The 19,625-nt window shown below is 45.5% G+C and overlaps 2 protein-coding genes across 3 annotated transcripts in view; one reads left to right on the forward strand and one right to left on the reverse strand.

Annotated features, from left to right (window-relative positions):
* Nucleotides 1-287: 287 nt before the first annotated feature.
* On the reverse strand, nucleotides 288-14,509 carry SC5D (sterol-C5-desaturase). The gene is made up of 5 exons (XM_053367792.1): nucleotides 14,254-14,509; nucleotides 12,862-13,079; nucleotides 5,979-6,111; nucleotides 3,654-3,754; nucleotides 288-2,205 (listed from the first exon to the last, which is right to left on the reverse strand). Exons 2-5 carry the CDS (start codon nucleotides 13,069-13,071, stop codon nucleotides 1,753-1,755), a joined length of 897 nt encoding a protein of 298 aa, XP_053223767.1. The 5' UTR covers nucleotides 13,072-13,079; nucleotides 14,254-14,509; the 3' UTR covers nucleotides 288-1,752.
* Nucleotides 14,412-19,625, forward strand: part of LOC128403122 (uncharacterized) — a 33,387-nt gene continuing 28,173 nt past the window's right edge. The window contains exon 1 of one of the 2 annotated variants that reach the window (XM_053367785.1): nucleotides 14,412-14,509. The gene's annotated coding sequence lies outside the window, so the exon portion shown is untranslated. Of the gene's footprint in view, nucleotides 14,510-14,747; nucleotides 14,816-19,625 lie in introns of those variants that run through there. The other variant, XM_053367786.1, reaches the window with a different exon arrangement.

Raw genomic sequence — 19,625 nt, forward strand, 5'->3', positions numbered from 1 at the left:
TATAATATGGCATGGTCTCACTTGGTGTGTGTGTGGGGGGGCACTTCCTGCCTTCCTTTATTCTGAAGGCCAGAATTTTTTGGTCTCAAATCTTCAGTGGATATTTTTTGCTTCTTTACCCAGTTCAGGATACAAGCAAAACGGCACACACAAGCAAACTTACTTGTGACATATGCCTTATGTAGTTCTAGAAAGCTCACAACTTCCATTAATTTGTAGGTAATTTGTAAAGCTTCATAACTTTAATAGCAGTCATGCTTTTATCTCTTGAAAACCTTTTTTTTAAAAAAAGAAAAAGACAGTTTCCACAGGCTGCTGCCTGGTTTAACCAGAAAACACAATCCTTCATATGATATAATTATCAGACAGAGAACTCCTTTTTGCAATGTCTCTGAAATTCTATGCATTTGTCTATATCAAAGCAGTAAAGCATAGCACTGTTGAATGTTTTTGGCATTTAGACTTCAAAGTGACACATGCTGAGAGGAAAGAAAGTAACAGCAAATTGCAAAAAAGAAGAGCCGATGAGACAGCTGAGAAAATGTGCTGGGTTTAATCTACTAATAAGTTGACTAATGCAAGCACCACTAAAATAAACTTACTGGTGGACTGGACCCACTGACAAGGCTCAAAACCTAAGCCAACTCCACAACAGGATTCAGCTCTTAAAAAAACTTCCCAAGACGGCTTTTTTTCACTTGACCAAACCTCTGTCCCCTTCACTCTCATAGGGCCCCTCGAGAATTGCAAAGAACGCTCTGCAGCCTTGAGAATCTGATCATTTTTGTCTTTAGCTGGATCACATTGCTCTGCTTCTAATATACAACACACTCTATGGAAAGGCAACGTTACCGTATGCTTCACTGCGATTCCCTATAAGATAATCATCCAAAGGATTCCTGAAAGTATAACAAAGGCATTCTGAAAACATAGCAATAGTTCTTTTGCCTTATTTTCTGCATTTGCATTATGATGCTTTCAACAGAGGGACATTGAAATACCAAACAAGTATCTACTCCACAACAGAAGTCAGACATCAACCTTGCCGTTCAATTAAGAAAAAAGGGCATTTAAACACATATTTTCTAAAAAGCTAGGGAGCATCTTTTGAAAACAACCTATAAAGCAATCTGGACATGTGATGCTTCATGAAAAACCACCCGTTTTATCTTATCTGATAAACTGGGGCACTTGGAAAACAGAAAGTGACATGAATGTTGCATGTTTGATATTCATCCTGCAAGCCCATTTTCAAGCTAGTAAATGCAGTCACAAAGGCAGCTATCTAGTTTGTCAACTCCACACACTGACTTATAGCATCTTGCTGGAATTACAATTGAACTGCAAACTATGGATTCAAGAGTGTTAAGGGTCGCACAAAGAAGCAAATGGCTTCTAAACTCATTCCAATGGCAACAGAGTTCATGTCAGGTTTCGACTCCTATGTATTGTGCAAGAAAAAGGAGTGTTCCCAAATTAACTTACCATTAGCATCATCAGCTACAGGCATTTTCTCCATTACTGTATACAACAAAGTTGTTGCTCTGCAACTCGCAACTTAGTATTTCTGCCTTATCAAGCGTAGTCTTCATTACAGAACAACTTAGTTCTCAATTATATAATTCCATCACCAAGATATCTGAGTGATGTCTACAGTGCCTGTCTCCCAGTAGTGTTACAGGAGAGGGAAGTTTATATAGTTATTTAAAAATAATGCATATAGGGCTTTCCGATCCTTGGAGAGGGAGGAGCCTATTTATTTTTAAAACTGCCTTCCTCTAGCACTCCTTCATCCCCACAGCCATTTTTAAAACTGCTCAATTTGCTTTCTTTTAGCTTTTTCAAATAATCATGGGGCCCTTTCCCTTCAAAAGAAGAAGGGTTTTTGTATGAGCCCCCAATTCTATCCCAGAGTGTAAAATACTGGCCATAGTTGTAATCAAAGTACAAATGGTGATCAGTGTGATGGGCGGCACCATTGATAATTTCCTTCAGTATGTCAGGAACATGATAGTCCCCGTCATGGATGGAGATTGTCCAGATATTGACGAAGACATAGAGGCCCAAATAGGTCACCTTGTGCAGGGGAAAAAGGAACGGGTAGATGTGATAAGGGACGCTTTGAAGGAAGCCATCCATGGGGTGAAATGCATGGCTTGCAAATGGAGTTGGGATCTTCCACAGGTGATGGGGCTTGTGCAAACGCTGTGGAAGAAAAGAGAGGAATTAGAACCTTAGAATAGAAACAAGAAAGAGCCCAGAACACTTTCACTTTAATACAGCAACAGAAAGCATCACCTGTGGCAACGAAAGACCATTCTGAGATGCCCTGGCAGCAAGGTGGTGGATTGTTTGTGTGTGTGGCTACTACAGGTATGTGAGAATCAAGCTAGGCTTCTATTTTATTGAAAAATAAGATGGCAAAGATCACAATTCTGCTACATGAACCCCTGGCCCGACTACATTTAAAACCTAGTTCACAGTCTTTAAAAAGCAAAGTGTGGAGAGTTGGTGGGTGGAAAGAGAGATACAAAAAAGGGAAATGTAACTGTCAAATTGGACCACGCTTTCCATAAGGAAGAATTAACGCATCTAAGGCTTTTTAGTTTAATTTAGAAAAAGAGAGACAACTACTATCAAGTTATTTGGTGAAAAGAGTGAAATCCATATATTACTGAGTGTCTGAAATACTTCCTTTTGTTGGGCTACATCAATTTCTCTGTGCTGCTCATGATTTATACATCTGTACTATGTCTGTCCTTGCAGCCACTGTGTTCTGTCCTATGTTTTGATTACACTTTTTAAAACTTTTCTTTTAAAGAAAACGTTCATTCTCTCACTGTTTTTGCCACCCTTTTGGATAACTTTTCCAGCTCTACTATACTCCACCGCCGTGAGATCTAGCACCACAGTAACTGTACCCCCTTAGCAGTTGGAGAAAGGTAACTCCTTGGTTTTCTCTTCTTATTGTCATACTGCACCACCCTTGGGGCCATACCATCCTTTGCATTTGATCCTATCAACAGTGGGCTGCTGGTGCTAGTCTTTTAGTTCTCTGGCTTTTCCTGCAAGTTAAGCAAGTAGCCTCTAGGGCCAGATGCATATTCATAAGTTTCCTACCTCAAAGTATATATTTATCACACAGTTTCACGCACATCTGCCTTGAATCCTATTATCAGTGGCCTACAGTAAAGCAAGTTATGTAGACACTGAACAGAGAAATTAGACTCAAACAGCACAACTCAGAAAAGCTTAAGAAGCAGCAACATGCTACCTAGCTTACCCTACTGCTGCATATGACCACATAACTGATTTGCTGCAGAGGAAACAATGCTAGAGAAGAGCACAATGGATGCAAGTGTTTCCTATCTCCAAACTGGCTGATCCTTGTAGGAACTCTAGAAAAGCCTTCATGGATCAGACTGAGGTACATCTACTCTAGCATTCTATTTGCACCAGCAGCCAGTCAGAAGCAAGGCATGAAACGGATGGTCCTTCCCTGCTTTTTGTCTCCAGCATCTGGTAATGAGGGATATACTGCCTTGATACATGGAGAGTCCCTTCACTCCACCCTCATCTGCACATGGAATACATCCTCCAGATTGGGTGCACTGTTCTCTAAGCATGTCTTACTAGTTAACACTTTGCCATACCTTATACAAAAGCTTATGATGGAGAAATCGATGAATCCAGTAGATACACATATCAGTAAAGAAGAGGAAAGAGAGCATGCTGAGGATAACACCAAACCAACCTAGACAAAAAAAGAAAGGTGTGAGTTTCTTTTTTAAATAGACATTTAAGAATGTTTAGAATATTTCTGGATTTGTACAATATTGGATTATGAAAACAAAAGGTAGTTTTTATGAAATCCATTTTGAAAGAAGTTACCTTACTTGAGCCTTTGGCAACGCTGAATCTCAAGCAAACAGAGCTAATTAATACATTGGAAAGGATCTGAAGGCTAAAGAGATAAAACCTGAAGAGCAACTCCAGCCGAACAAAGTCTGTTTACCATGGCAAGGTGCTCAAATAAGTACAAAGGTGCTTTAGAAACACATATTGACAAAGCCGAAGGCACTGCTTTACATATTGCTGACCTACAACAGGAGCTCAGAACGTCTGGCCTGCAGACCATTCTTTGCCTTCCAGAGGGTCCAACTTGGCCACTTCTTTGCTAAACTGCTTCCCCTTGTCAATCAGACGATGTCATCTGACATCAATTGTCAATCATCTGTGGTCAACTGAATTGTTGCACCCTTGCCACAGCAACTTCGGATGCTGATTGCTCTCTCCATGGCTAAAAGGCGAGCATAATAGATATTCTCAGACACACATAATACTTTGCCTCACTCACACATGGCTGGCTCATGACCAGCCCTGTCCTCTTGTTAAGGCTGTTGCTAAGGGCACTCTGGGAGCTTCTTTCTCCTTCACTTTCTCCAGATGAGAAGTGCCCGATACGGGATTTCACTGGAAGCCTCATTACTTTGTAAGCAACTTTTCTCCCTACAATTTGTGCTCTCTCTCTGTGTGTGTCTCTGCCTTTTATATGGGGGTGAATAATATGTGGGCTGAAATGCTGTTGTAAAGCTGCAGTGGAAAAACTCCCCATCCCAAGGAGGTTGCTGAGTGATCTGCCCAGGTGCCCAGAAGATGAGCTGAGTCAGAGCTGAGAAACAAACCTGAGCAATACTTCCCTTGTGTGGAGTAAGCTTATTTTCTTCTGTTCCAGATTGGAGGACACAAACTAACTGATCCAATTTATAAGAAAGGAGATTCTGACTAAACATTGGGGTGGGGGGATTCTGCTAAGTGCTGTTTCACAGTGGAACAGACTCCCTCAGAATATGGCAGACTCTCCATCCTTGGAGGTTTCTAAGCAGAGGTTGGATGGCCATCTGTCAGGGATGTTTCAGCTGTGATTCCTGCATTGTGGTGGGTGCGCTGGACTAGATGACCCTTCTGTCTCTACAAATCCCATGAGTTCCTCCACGGTAATGGCCCTCATTATTCTCCATAAAGTAGGGTTAGGTGCATTTTCTTCCATGCATGTTTAAGTGTAAGGGAAGCCCACAAAAGCTGCACATCCTGGAAGAATCCTGTTGGGGAAGGAAGCAGCGGCAGCCCACCTCACAGCACTGGCTGGAGAAGATCTCCTAATAATTATACCCTTATTACCTGCATGGCAGGTGAGCAAGATTCAGCAGTGGCATAAATATCCCATGACAGACAATGGAGATAGTTGCCCATCTGGTGCTTCAAAGTAAATAGCAGGGTGTTTTTTGCTCTCTGCGCTGAAGTGGTCAGTGTGAAGGCAAGGCTGAAATGAGGGGTGTGCAGTATAGCCTGAGACTGAGGAGGGTGTGCAATTGAAAAGCTAGCTCAGGGACTGGATGGCCATCTCTCAAATATTCTTCAGCTGCAATTTCTGCGTTGCAGGGGTTGGACTAGATGGCCCTTGGGGGTCCCTTCGAATTCTACATTCCTGTGATTCTACTGTCCTTGCCAGCATCTGATCAAGTTGTGAAAGGAATTTGAAGGAGAGAAACAGCAGGTGGGGTTTTGCACTCTATCTTTTCCTGCTTTTGCACACTCAACCCCTTCCCTCCCCAAAACAAGGACAATGGGGAAATATCAGAGCTCAGTGGTAGCGCATGCAGAAGGCCCCAGCGTCTCTAGGTGGTGCTGGGAGAGACACCTGCCTGAAACCCTGGAATGCTGCTGCCAGTCTGTGCACACAATACTGAGCTAGATGGACTAATGATCTGACTCCCTTTGTTTCTAGTGCTTGGGCTTTAATATGCATGTCATATGTAGCAAGGTCCCATGAGAAGAAATAAATAAGAGGCCATCCTATGTACAACAAATAGTGGCTAGAAGAAATGAGAAATCAGTTATATAAAGCGGATTCTTGAGATAAGGAAAGGACAGAGACTTTGACCCGATAAAGAGGACATGCCAAGCAGTTTCCTTACCATAAGGAGAGTCTTCAATGTTATCATAGAGTTTGCTGTAGCCTCTGACTTCAGCAAAGAAGATGGCAACCGTGGGGAAACTGATCCATGGCATTGATTTGAGGGTGTATTTGATTTCACGCTGCACTTGATTCTGAACACAGGAGAAGACACTTTGTATAAAATAATATCCTGTACATTTACAGCATTTTTGAAAGTTTAGCACAAATATTATCTCAGTAGTCCTTTTAAGGCAGAGACATATTGTTATCTGCATACTGCAGGTGAGGCGCTGAAGCAAAGAGAGGATTGTCTAATGTCACATGACAAAATGACATTTGAAACTGAGATTTCCTAGCTTAGTTTTTGCCAGTACAGTACGCTGCTTTGAGAAGCGTGCATGTTTTAAAAACATAAGTATCTATTCTTCCGCAAAGCAGAAAGATAAACAGGTCATGTTTCTTTGTGAAAAACCGTTTTAAAAGGACTCATCTCAGACAGATGAGGTTTACTAGACTTGGTAAGGAAAGGCAAAACCTACTCCCAATCAGGTAACAATGCTTGTGGCCGAGCTAGCTGTGAGATTCCTAGGACCCCGCCCCTTAATGTTGCCTGCATTCTGCTTTAGAGCAGGCATAGGCAAACTCGGCCCTCCAGATGCTTTGGGACTACAATTCCCATCATCCCCGACCACTGGTCCTGTTAGATAGGGATGATGGGAGTTGTAGTCCCAAAACATCTGGAGGGCCGAGTTTGCCTATGCCTGCTTTAGAGTTACTACCCTGGGGATCTATACTTATGGCAAAATAGCTGCGAGGCTCTGCTTGCTTCATTTCCCCCACAAAACTACTTTAACCTCACCCAAAGAGCTTTCCTTTACTAGAAGAGCTACCATATTTTTTGCCCTACAGGACGCACCTTTTTCCCCTCCAAAAATGAAGGGGAAATGTGTGTGTGTCCTATGGGGCGAATGCAGGCTTTCGCTGAAGCCTGGAGAGCGAGAGGGGTCAGTGCGCACCGACCCCTCTCGCTCTGCAGGCTTCAGGAAGCTCTGCGCAACCCTTGGGAGACTGGCGCGACTTCGCACCGGTCTCCCAAGGGTTGCGCAGAGCTGCCTGCATTCCCCGGGCTTCGCGCAGCTCTGCGCAACCCTTGGGAGCCCGGCGCGAAGTTGCGCCGGTCTCCCGAGGGTTGCGCAGAGCTGCCTGCATTCCCGGGCTTCGCGCAGCTCTCCGCAAGCCTGGGGAGACCGGCGCAACTTCCCGCCGGGCTCCCTAGGCTTACGGATAGCAGGCTGTTCTGGGGGCTGGGGTGGGGAGAAGCTCGGGCTTTCCCCGCGCCGGGAGGGGGAAATAAATTATTTTTCTTTATCCCCCCCAAAAAAACTAGGTGCACCCTATGGGGCGGTGCGCCCTATGGGGCGAAAAATACAGTAAATCACAAGGTTCAAAGCACAGTATCTCTTACCGTATTTTTCGCCCCATAGGACGCACTTTTTCCCCTCCAAAAATGAAGGGGAAATGTGTGTGCGTCCTATGGGGCGAATGCAGGCTTTCGCTGAAGCCTGGAGAGCGAGAGGCATCGGTGTGCACCGACCCTTCTTGCTCTCCAGGCTCCAGGAAGCTATCCGCAAGCCTTGCAAGCCCGGCGGGAGTTCCCACGCGCTCACAAGGCTTGTGGGCAGCAGCCTGCAGCCCCAGCGAGTGTCCGCAAGCCTTGCGCGCCCGGCGGGAGGTCCCGCCGAGCGCGCGAGGCTTGGGGCGGCAACCTGTCGCCCGAAGCACGGGGAGCCCTCCGGAGGGCTCCTCGCGCTTCGGGCGTCTGCAAGCCTTGCGCGCCCGGCGGGAGGTGCCGCCGGGCGTGCGAGACTTGGGGCGGCAGCCTGCCGCCCGAAGCACGCGAAGCCCTCCGGAGGGCTCCCCGTGCTTTGGGCAAGCGTCCGCAAGCTTTGCGCGCCCGGCGGGAGGTCCCGCCGAGCGCGTGAGGCTTGGGGCAGCAGCCTGTCGCCCGAAGCATGCGGAGCCCTCCGGAGGGTGCCCTGTGCTTTGGGCAGGTGTGTGCAAGGCTTGGGGCGGCAGCGGCGGCTGGGGGGGGAATAAATTTTTTTATTCATTTCCCCACCCAAAAAACACGAGGTGCGCCGTATGGGCCGGTGCGCCCTATAGGACGAAAAATACGGTAATTAAGGAGGATACCACATATCAAAGCAAGTGAAAGACACCTGCAAGAGATTTAGAGAGCTGCTGCCAGTCAGATAGAAACTGTTACGAAAAAGGAGCAATGCAGCAGCGAGCTCCAGATGGCTGGAAAGCCAAACAGGAAGCTGATGTATTGGGACTGTACCGTGGGAACAAGGGACAGTCTATTCTGTGCACTGAGCACCGGATGTTAGCTCAGAGTGTCACATGACCCTGTACTGGAAGTACATGGGTGGAGTTATTCTCTCTCTGCTGTTGGTGATGAGAGAGTACAGACACGATTCTCTGTACTGCTGGAAAGACAGGAATAAAGGCATGTAGATACATTTCTGTCTGTCTCTTTCCCCTCCCTGGGAATGGAGGGGAGAAGTGGTGTGTTCTTCTTAACGTTGAGAAGGATCGCCGATGCAGACCTCCCCTGGTCTTGCCGGGAGTCGCAGACAACAAGGATTCAAGCCGGGCACCTGGAGGGTGGCCAATTCCTCTGACTTTACTGGCTTGAATCAACATCTGGTAGCAGTTTGCCGATGGTTATCTGATCCATGGGAAGCAGCATGAGAGGTGAGAGGTCGATGAATCGTTGCCATCCTCTGCACCTAAGAAGATAAGAAACGTCTGCATACAGCCAGAAGCTGAACAGACAGCTGGACACCGAGAGGAGTGTTTTCCAGGCAACGGAGCCCAAAAGGTATGCTGAATTTCGGGCTAAAAAGTGTGAACGCAGATTGAATTATTCTCTGGTTCACGGGAGCTGCGTTTGAAAAAACAGCTCTAAAAGCAAGGCTTGCATACCAGGAATTCTTGTGGTTGATAAGATTTCCTGTCCCGAGAAGGTTGCTAGGCAACGACTGTCAGTAAGTGGAAAGTTACTGAATGGCTCAGAGAGAGAGTCAAAGTTTGTTTTGGCTATCTACGCAGCTGTGAAACAGCCCAAAAGTTTGCCTGCCAGAGTAGGCAGTAAACAAGAGAGACTTTTGGATTTTTACTGGCTTGAGAGAGACTTGGATTCACAATGGATGCCAAGAAGGGGGGAGGGTTACCCTATCCACCTCCCCTGACTAATGACAATTATTCATCTTGGTCTATAAAGATGAAGGCCCTGCTGCAGAATCAGAGGATCTTTGATGTGATTGAGAACCCCATCCCTGCAGCACCAACGCGAGGTTGGGAATCACAGAATCTGAAAGCCAGGACGGCTATAATTCTGTGTGTGTCAGATGACAAATTGGTGCATATTCAGGATTTGGAGTATGCACGAGAAATTTGGCAGACGCTGCATAGAACACATCAGAGGGATGCTGGTTCTTCAGCGTTGCTGTATTTTGAGAAGCTGACCAATCTGAGACTTGCGCCTGATGGAAATGTTCAAGCGCACCTGACGGAAATGAAATATCTGCGCCAACAGATGGTGGAACGCAATTTCCGTCTGCAGGAGGAAGTGTTTTGCTTCATGATGATAAACAGCCTAAATAGGACTTACAAAACCGTTGCCAGTCAGCTTGGTTCCCTTCCGGTTCAAGATTTGACCGCGGAGAGGGTGTGTGCCGTGGTTCTGAACGAACAGGACAGACTTGCTGCACTGGAAGTAAAGGACAGGGGGAGGGAGGAACGGAGTTCTAATTCCCCCACTGAGGCTACTGGAGAGAATGCTGTAGCTTTGAACGTTGTCCGATGTTACAATTGTAGACAGGCTGGGCATCTTCAGCGGAACTGTAAGAAGCCACGCCAGCCAAAAGGAGTAAAGGGCCGCTCAGCAAAGCCTGAGGCGTCAGGCAAAAGTCATACCAAGCCTATGGTGAAACCTGCAAAGGCTTTGATGGCGAAAGGAACCACGCCAGATGTTAACAACTCGTTTATAATTGACACTGGATGTACCGTTCATATGTCCCCACACAAAGAACTCTTTTCAACGTTTGAGAAGCAAAGCTTCGCTGTGAAACAGGCCAACGGTCAGGAGCTGGAAGCGACCGGGATAGGGACTGTGTATCTTAAGAGTCTGAACTTGACTATAAACAATGTTTACTTGGTTCCGGAACTGAAGTTCAATCTGCTGAGTGTTTCGCAGATTGCAAAGAAAGGACTGAAACTGAGATATGATGCTGAGAGCTGCAAGATCTACAAAGATGGAGAGTTGTTTCTTTCTGCCAGAGAGAAAGATGGACTGTATTTGTTGAGTTATGCACAAAGTGATTACATGGAATGTAATTCATCTGTCTCTAACCTAATTTCTCTCGCAGGTGTGACCAAAAGGGATACCAAGAAGGTAACCGGGGTCAATAGAGCATTTCAGCGGGTGTATGCTGATGTGATTGGTCCTCTAGAACCATCTAGAGGCAATGCAAGATTTTATCTTGTGTGTGTGGATCATTTCTCTAACTTTGTCTGGATTTATGTGTTAGAGAAACCGCAACAAGCCTTGGATAGATTTCAGGAGTTTTGTGACAAGGTTAAAAATATGCATGATGCTAACATTGATTTTCTTTTCACAGATGAAAAGCAGATTATTCTTTTACAGGATTTCCAGAGGTTCCTGCAGAAGAAAGGGATAAGACACAAGGTTGCTGTTTCAGAAGAAGCGTGGAACAGGGGTGTCTGTGTACGGGTGAACAAAGAATTGCAAAAGGGGATGAATGCGCAATTGCTTAGTTCACATCTGTCACATGAGTACTGGGCCGAGTCGCTAATGTCGTATTGTCATACGAAGATGAGAACGGTCTCATGTGAGGACAGAAGCTCCAGGTGGAGTAAAGAATGCCAGAGGCATTTTTATGGGATATGAAAAGGGTCTCTACAGAGTAATTTTGTCTGAATCTGGTCAGGTGATTCTCACAAAATTTCTAGAGAGTGCTCCTGAACAGGAGAGAGTGATAGTACACACATTTCCCACAGAGGACGATTCAGATGATGATGTTGATTTTACAGAGTACAGTGGTACTGAGAGTGACAGTGATAGCTCGGAGAGCTCAGTTGTCACAGTCATTGAGAGGAAATCTCACACAATGGATAGGCCTTCACAGGTGAAGGATGAACCACTGTTTACTATTGGAACTGGTTCTCCAAAGAGTCCTGAGACTGAACCAGTGAGCAGAGAGGATCAGCACCTCATACGAAGGTCTGAGAGAGTTACAAAGGGTGAACCACCCAAGAGGTACTCAAAAGAGTTTGCTAACTTAGCTGTTGCATGTGTTGCTGTTGTACACAACCGAGGACAGGTTGGAGCTGTGTCTAAGTCAGAGACAAAGACACAACAGGGAGTTGCTAGCCAAGGTAATGCAGATGCACTCATTCCTTGGAAGCCAAACAACCAGAGAGGTACACTGGGGAAACCAGTGGCGGGGAGTTCCAAGGGTGGAACTGTAACAACAGGGGAATGTTATGTGTATAACAACTGTTTGTTTTCTTCTCTGGATCACGCTTTGCTTGCCGCAACACGCATTGATTCTTTTGGGGGAGGATGTTACGAAAAAGGAGCAATGCAGTAGCGAGCTCCAGATGGCTGGAAAGCCAAACAGGAAGCTGATGTATTGGGACTGTACCGTGGGAACAAGGGACAGTCTATTCTGTGCACTGAGCACCGGATGTTAGCTCAGAGTGTCACATGACCCTGTACTGGAAGTACATGGGTGGAGTTATTCTCTCTCTGCTGTTGGTGATGAGAGAGTACAGACACGATTCTCTGTACTGCTGGAAAGACAGGAATAAAGGCATGTAGATACATTTCTGTCTGTCTCTTTCCCCTCCCTGGGAATGGAGGGGAGAAGTGGTGTGTTCTTCTTAACGTTGAGAAGGATCGCCGATGCAGACCTCCCCTGGTCTTGCCGGGAGTCGCAGACAGGGAGGTCAACAAGGATTCAAGCCGGGCACCTGGAGGGTGGCCAATTCCTCTGACTTTACTGGCTTGAATCAACAGAAACTTGTTAGGCTACATCAGAGTTACATAATCCAGATGTTGCTGTACAACAATTCCAATTGCTGCTGGCCACTGGGAATGCTGACTGGGTGTTGAAATCTGACATCTGTGAAGCCCTAAATTAGGTACTAGACCCGGAAGTGTCTTCGGACAGCGCTGGCCCCCGGCCTCTTAAGTGAGATGGGCGCACAACCCTAGAGTCTGTCAAGACTGGCCCGTACGGGCAGGGGTACCTTTACCTTTTTATACCAATAATCTTACTTGGAGTACGAGTACTTCATTTGTTCATACTCCAGTAATCCAGATTAGTTTACATAAGCACTAGAGTCACCACCCCAATCATAAACAAGCAGGTTCAGAAAGAATAGGTGGAAAAGTCACCCTTATAGCTCTTTAAGCTCTATGAACTGAAAAGGCCACCTCACTACATTCCAGGACCCAATGAACATTTCCACAGAATAGTTGGAGCGTAACAACCTTAAGCAGCATTATTAGGCCTAGAAATGCTAAGAGAAGAAAATGCTTTCACTGAAATTGCAAATCACACTGAAAACACCCATAGTTTAAATCTAAACTGTTTGCATTTCAAAATGTTAGTGTTACAAGGATGTTCCAAAATGACCATATTGGTTAAAACGTGACTGCATTTACTAGGGTGAAAACAAACAAACAAAAGCACAACAGAGGTCTGTCTGTGTACAGACATTCCAGAAAGGTACATACAAGACTCTCTGAAGCCTAGCCATAGACCACTGAAGAACTTAGAAAAGGGAAGAGCTGTGACACAGTGACTCACCTCCAAATACTGAGGATGTTTCTTTAGAGAGTGATCAAATATGAAGTAGTAGCTGAAACTGCCAAACAGCAAATAAAGGACAAGAGCACCCACATTTGTTATGACAATAAGGCTAGTAAACTGTCGAAAAGGGTTATCTTCTGGCCATGCTGCTGGATAAACATAAGGCGTCAAAACGGAGTCATCTGCATATGCCAGGACAAGATCCATTGTTGTACCTGCATAAAATTGCCATGAATTAATGGAAGGGGATACATCAAACCTCAGTGAAGACACAAGAATGGTAACCTTGACAGGTAGGCTGTTCTAAAAATAGGCTACAATGCTGTGCAAATGAGTTCCCAAATGTTTAGTGAACTAACAATATACAAATAATCTAACAGAATGCCAGCATGGCTAATGAGCAGAGTCAATGAAGCAAAAAAGCTTTACTTTAAAAGTCTTATTCAAATAAAAATAATAAAGAACACATAATGTGGCAAAACAAGCATTAGCTAATGGGTGATACAAGCGGGGGAAAATCTGAAGAGCTTATTGGTAAGACAAACTTTTACATAGTTTTTAGATACATCGGAAGTAGGAAACCACACGGAGACATGGAAAAAAGAGGCTAGAAATTCCTCATTTTGGCCTTCACTCTGGAAGGTATCCTACCAACTTTCGGCACTCTTAATAAACTATAGCTCCCATAATTATTTGGAGGAAAAGACAGCTATGACTGTTTGAAGCAGGCTTCCTCAAACTCAGCCCTCCATGTTTTTGGCCTACAACTCCCATGATCCCTACCTAGCAGGACCACTGGTCAGGGATGATGGGAACTCTAGTCTCAAAACATCTGGAAGGCTGAATTTGAGGACATCTGGAAAGTGACTTTATATTGTGATGCCCGTGTGGTGCAGTGGTTAGCGTCAGACTAGGATCTGAAATCACCCATGAGACATCTGAAGGCAGCCCTGTTTAGGGAAGTTTTTAATGACTGATGTTTTAATGTATTTTTAATCTTTTGTTGGAAGCCATCCAGAGTGGCTGGGAAAACCCAACCAGATGGGTGGGGTATGAATAAATAAATAAATTATTATTATCAGGAGGGACGTTGGGCCAGCCACACACTCTCAGCCTAACCTAACCCCACAGGGCTGTTGCGAGGAGAAAATGGGGGGAAACATACATGCCACCTTGAGCTTCTCGGAGAAAACGGTGGGATATACATGCAATAAATAACTAAAGCATGTTTTAAATGTATGGCCTGAGTAAGAGGCAGCTTTGAGGACAAGCTACAGAACCTGCCAATTTGTTCCTGCTGTTTCAAAAAGAGCTCCTGCAATTAAAAAGCCACCACGACGCCGAAGCAGATTGAATTTTAAGCCTCGCAAGTAGCTGCATCCTACTTACCCAAAAGGGGCTTGCGCACAGGAGGAGGACCAGAAGGTGGACTAGTGGGGGGCTACACCCCGTTGCATTCTGGGAACCGCGCCCCCCCCCGCTCGCCCGGCTTTTGTCCTTCGAGCCGAAGGAGGCCCCTCGCCCTCCACAGGTGTTTCCTCTGCCTGCCTGCCTGCCTGATCCTGCGCCGCCTCCTTCCTCTTACTCCGCCAAAAGCGCCGCGCAGGTCGAAATCCAACGCTCTCGCGACGTGACGTGTGAGCAGGTAAGTGGTGGGCGTGGCCGCTGCGGATAGCGGCCCAATGGCTGAGGAGGGAAAGAGGGGGCGGGCAAAGAGAAGGAATCGCTAGCCTGATGGTACGACAGCGCCCCTGGCCAGGAGTCGCGCGACGCTGGCCTGTTGTGTGACGACACCCACGCGTGGCTCAAAGTACGGCGTCGGATTGGACGGGTCTCCAGAAAGGGGCGGGGCAGTTGGAGGAAAGCAGGAGGCAGCGAGCGAATGAGCAGGCCGGGCGTCAAAAGGGGCGGGGCTAGGCGTGTCGCGCGGTTTTGTTTTCCCGTTCCTGAGGTAAAAAAGTACCCTGTCAGAAGCTTCTTAAGGGGAGGATGGCTGAGGGGAAAGTTGGCCTAGTTGTTTTTTTTACCTCAGGTGTGTCAGCCTCAGCAGCAGGTTGACGTGACCAGCGTTCAGTAGTCAAGGGCGCGCATACCCACCCACCTATATTTATCTCACTTCATAAAAATTATTCACCACGTGATGGTTAAAAAAACCCTCAAAAGCGTTTTTGTTTTTTAAAAAAGCTAAAACTATATAATTATATAGTGGTCTTCAGCTGGTTGAGATCCACCTCTGACTGCCCACTTTCACATGTTCACTATAGATTTTATGATGGAATAGTTTATTGTTTCAATCTTGGTCATATCAACCACAGGGGGGGGGGAAATATATAGAACCTACACACACACACACACACACATATATATATGTATTAAAATATACCAAAAGTAATAATAATAACAGTACTCAAAAATGTTAACATACAAATGGTTAAAGGAAACTAATATATTAAAATCATCCCATTAAATACTTGCAGTTCACCATATTTACCTCAATAAAATTTCTCAGCTTTTGGGCAGCTGAAGCAAATCTCGCAGCTGTCCCAAATTAAACAACAGATATGCGATGTTCGCTTGATCACCATCTGGTATTACGCTTAACAAATTCAGAATAAACTGTCCTCTGTTTAGAATGAAAAGAGCAGTAAAATAAGTAATGATAAAAGATTTGCTTGAGCCACACATATGGTATAAGACTGGCTGTGTATGTACTATGCATTTGTTTGTTTGTTTTTTTTAAAAAAGTTATTTTTTCACAAAGAAAAAAAGCGTTACAAATTTTTGCATAAAGCATAAGTTACTTTATCAATTGACTTCCCATCCTCCCCTTTCATGGTTTCTGTATTCTGCCTAAACAATTCAATACATTCAATTTAACTTATTTAGCTTAATAATTCACACTGTTGTTCATATTTCAAATGGGTGGGGTATGAATAAATATATTATTATTATTATTATTATTATTATTATTATTATTATTATTACTATTATTATTTCTGTGCAAGGGAGGAGGATGGGGGAGAAACCTAGAAGACCTCTTTGCCTCCAAAGCAACCCCATCAAGTCCAGGGATCAAGACTTCAATGATATGCATACCTATCTGGAAGTCAATCCTATCCTATTCTGAATAAAACCTTTTCAGGATTGCATTGCATTGCAATCTTTCCTAACTATGGCCACATAGTTAGTTGTGGGAAATTGGCAAAAACAGCATTTTTATTTTTTTTTCTGATTTCCGCCTGCAGTATTCCAGATATGTCTGCAAAATCCTGGACGAATGGCAACCCTAAGAAACAGATAAAATAAGAATGTGGCAAAGAAAGAAAACTGCTGAAGAGTGAGCAGGCACATAGAAAAAGGAAGAGGTTGAAAGAAAGAAAAAAGCAACGGTGCTTCACTGGGGAATTTATAGCAACATTTTGCTCTGCTTATTCTCATTTATTTGTATACATGAATGTAACAGGTATTAAAGCCTTACTTTGGAATTACCCAGAGGTCCGGCGGTCCGCCAACCCCGTGGCCAGAGGGGAAAAACAATTCCAGAGACTTCTTGGTCAGAGAAAAGAGATTTATTGAGATCTGCGCAGAGGCAGCCAGTGGAGTCCTCTCCAAAGACTGGCTACCACGATACAAGTAAACAAGCATTTTTATACCTGAGAACATGTCCATCTCCCCAATTCCCTCCAATCAGCTGGCAAGGTTAAGCTTATTCCCTTATATGGCATATGGCTATATGGTTAGCTAAACGCCCCTCCTTCCCTTGTTCGTGTGCTCCTCTCTTGCGTTACTGCAGCAGAGAGCATGTGCAGAAAGCAGCTCCAGGTTTGCAGAACTCAAGTAATTGCAAAGAGGAAGTAGCTCCCAGCTTGCAGAGCTAAAGCAATTGCGGTTTTGTTAGCTGCTTAACCACAACTGCAGAAGTTAGCTTAGGTGCAGATAGTATTGAGATTAACCCTTTCAATTCCCTCCTCTTCTTTTGGACAACCTATCTCCTAGGTTCGTCCTGGTCTCTTGGGTTTATAATCCTGGGGGAGAACAATAAGGGCCATGATTTTTTTTTGCATCACACCTTGTAAGCATTGCACGAAGCAGGGTATACAGAGGCAAAGAAGCAAAAGGATTAATAGCGGCCTTGCTAATAATACCACAATATGCCTGAGCCAACTGCCATGAGGCAGCCAGGAATATAACCAACCCCATAGATCACCTCCTGTAGTTTTCAGCGGGTTCCTGGCTATCATTGTTTCCATGTGATCAATGGTGGCTGAAATGCTGACATTATTACCTGGGACATATCTATTTTATTGCTGAAGGGCCCACTGATACTCGTGCTCTATCAGCTGCCTTGCTTCTTGGGAGGTTGTGTCCCACCTCTCTGAGGAGGAGCCTATTATCTTAACCAATTTTCCCACCTGTCCTTGTGGATGCTTAATACTCTCATGATTTCTTCCCAACACACTATATCCGAAAGGGGCTTCTCCCTCTACATATATTAACATATACCCACAGGAATATATATCCACCCTTGCAGAGGCCTGACACACGGAGTGACCATATCAAAGAGTTCTGGCCCCAATATCAAAAGTCCTGGCGGTGCCTTAAAATTTGCTGGGGAAAAAAGTCTCTACGTTGGGGACGCTGCCCGCGGGCGTCCCTCCCATCCACTTGTCCAGCCGTGCATAGAAGTGTCAGTGTCCGGAGCGACACCAGCAGGGCAGTTGTCTGGCGCTCTTCTGGAGATGGTTAGCTTCAGAGGATCATCAGGATTTGGTGTAACTGTCCAATCTAAAATAGCCTTCTTCACTTAAGTGTGGTGGACCCAAGGGGTAAGGTCAGCAACTTTAACAGCAGTGGGCCTGGGTCCACCTGTTAAGAAAGAGAAAATCTCGGGAGAATGACTGCACATAATTATCAAACTGCACATTTTGACTAGCATGGGGGGTTATTGCAAAACTGAGTGGACAAAGGCTGGTCCATTGTCAGATCCTATTGACCTAGGTAGTCCATAGCGGGGAATGATCTGCCTTTTCAGTTCTGGTAGGCCAGGCTTCAACCCATCCTGTATACGTGCAGATCGCCACGAACAGGTAGCGGTATGGTCCACAGCGGGGCAATTTAGTGAAATCCACAACAAGGTCTTCCAAGGCTACCACTGCATAGCCTGCTTTTCGCTGTCCAGCCTTAACAAAGCTGCTTCCATCCACAAACCATGAAGGCCAGTGGGGGTTTGCTTCATCTGTGAGGTCAGGCCTGCTAAAATATTCTTCATTCATTACTTCAATGCAATCGTGCATCTGTTCCTCACCTTCTCCTACCGGCAACAGGGTAGCTGGGTTGAGGGCGGTGGTGACCTGAAACTTCAAACGCGGGTGCAGCAATAACATTTGACATTTTCTCATTTTAGCCTGGGAGAGAAAATAGGTACCCTTCATGTCAAGCAAAGCTGGGACTGCATGCGGGGTCACACAAACAGTGTCTTGGCCAAAAGTAAATTTGTCTGCTTTGTTCAGTAGGGTGGCTACTGCCACAACTGTTCTCATACACGGCGGTAAACCTTGCTCTGTAGGCGTCAGGCGCTCAGATAGGTATGCCACTGGCTGTTGCCAGCTTCCCAATTTTGGCACAAAACCCCTTTCGCTGTCCCTTGGTCCTCATCCACGAATAGAGTAAAGGGTTTCTCAGGGTTTGGGATGCCAAGCGCTGGGGCTTGCTGTAGTGCCCTCTTCAAATCCACGAAGGCTTGCTGTTGTTCTGTGCTTCAAACAAAGGGGTCTCTCTCAGTTCCTCTGGTTGACTCATGTAGAGGCTTGGCAATGATGCTGTAATTAAATATCCATATCCTACAAAATCCTGCAGACCCCAGAAAGCCACGGAGTTCTTTGGTTCTGGTATCAGGATAATAGCCTGCTTCCTTTCTTCACTGGTAACAAAGGGGTGTTCCACTGTGATTGGCATTGCCTTAAGATCCTATGTTGGAGCAGTCGCTCTAGATGCACCTACACTCCTTCAGTCGCCCTTCGTGGGATGGGATACTTATTTACTGCAACAGGATTGACAAATGGCTTGGGCTTCACGATTATTGGTGGGATATTCTTTGCCATTCCTGGGGGGTTGCCTTCAGCCCATACTGCGGGGTTCACTTATTCCAGAATACTGGCGGGGATGGGTCCCTCCTCTTCTTTTACCATCATGAGGCGCCAGTACTCTCTCAGGGGTGCCTCCACAACCAGTTCCCCAAGTGACATAGTGGACAATGTGGCTTCTCCCGATGGCTTAAAAGTAATTTGGGCTTGCAACTTTACCAACAAATCTCTTCCTAATAATAGAATAGGGCATTCTCTCTTCCAGTGCCCTTCCTGTCGGCAGATGGCGCACTGATTCCTCCCCAGGCGGCTTCGCCCTCCTCCCCGGGCACTTCCTCTTTCTGAGGGGTGGGTGTGGTAGCCTGTAATGCCATCAACTTCCTTGTTTGATACTTCTCCTTTTTTCTCTGGGCCTCCTCATCTCTCTGATTGTAAGTGGTTTGAGCTATTTCCAACATCTATTCCGGCCCATGGCCGATGAACCCCTTATGCTTCTGGATTTTTTTTTTTTTTGGCGAATATCGGACGCTGCCTGAGCTACAAAGGCAGCCTTTATAATGGGGCATTGGCAATATCATCTGGGTTCTCCTCAAAGGTAGGGTTCTAATTTCTCCAATTGCACACATCAGCACTTGAAAAAGGCACATGTTGGACTGTATAAGTGCGTGGTGGTGCTTC

This window comes from Podarcis raffonei, chromosome 15 (assembly GCF_027172205.1).
Source record: "Podarcis raffonei isolate rPodRaf1 chromosome 15, rPodRaf1.pri, whole genome shotgun sequence".
In the NCBI taxonomy this organism is placed as follows: domain Eukaryota; kingdom Metazoa; phylum Chordata; class Lepidosauria; order Squamata; family Lacertidae; genus Podarcis; species Podarcis raffonei.

What these genes read in the sequence shown, in the direction of transcription:
- SC5D (XM_053367792.1), bottom strand. Translation starts at nt 13,071, where the DNA reads ATGGATCTTGTCCTGGCATATGCAGATGACTCCGTTTTGACGCCTTAT. An exon ending in AACATCCTCAGTATTTGGAG is followed by an intron (nt 6,112 to 12,861) that starts GTGAGTCACTGT and finishes TCCTGTGTTCAG; the next exon opens with AATCAAGTGCAGCGTGAAAT. An exon ending in ATCATAAGCTTTTGTATAAG is followed by an intron (nt 2,206 to 3,653) that starts GTATGGCAAAGT and finishes TTTCTTCCACAG; the next exon opens with CGTTTGCACAAGCCCCATCA.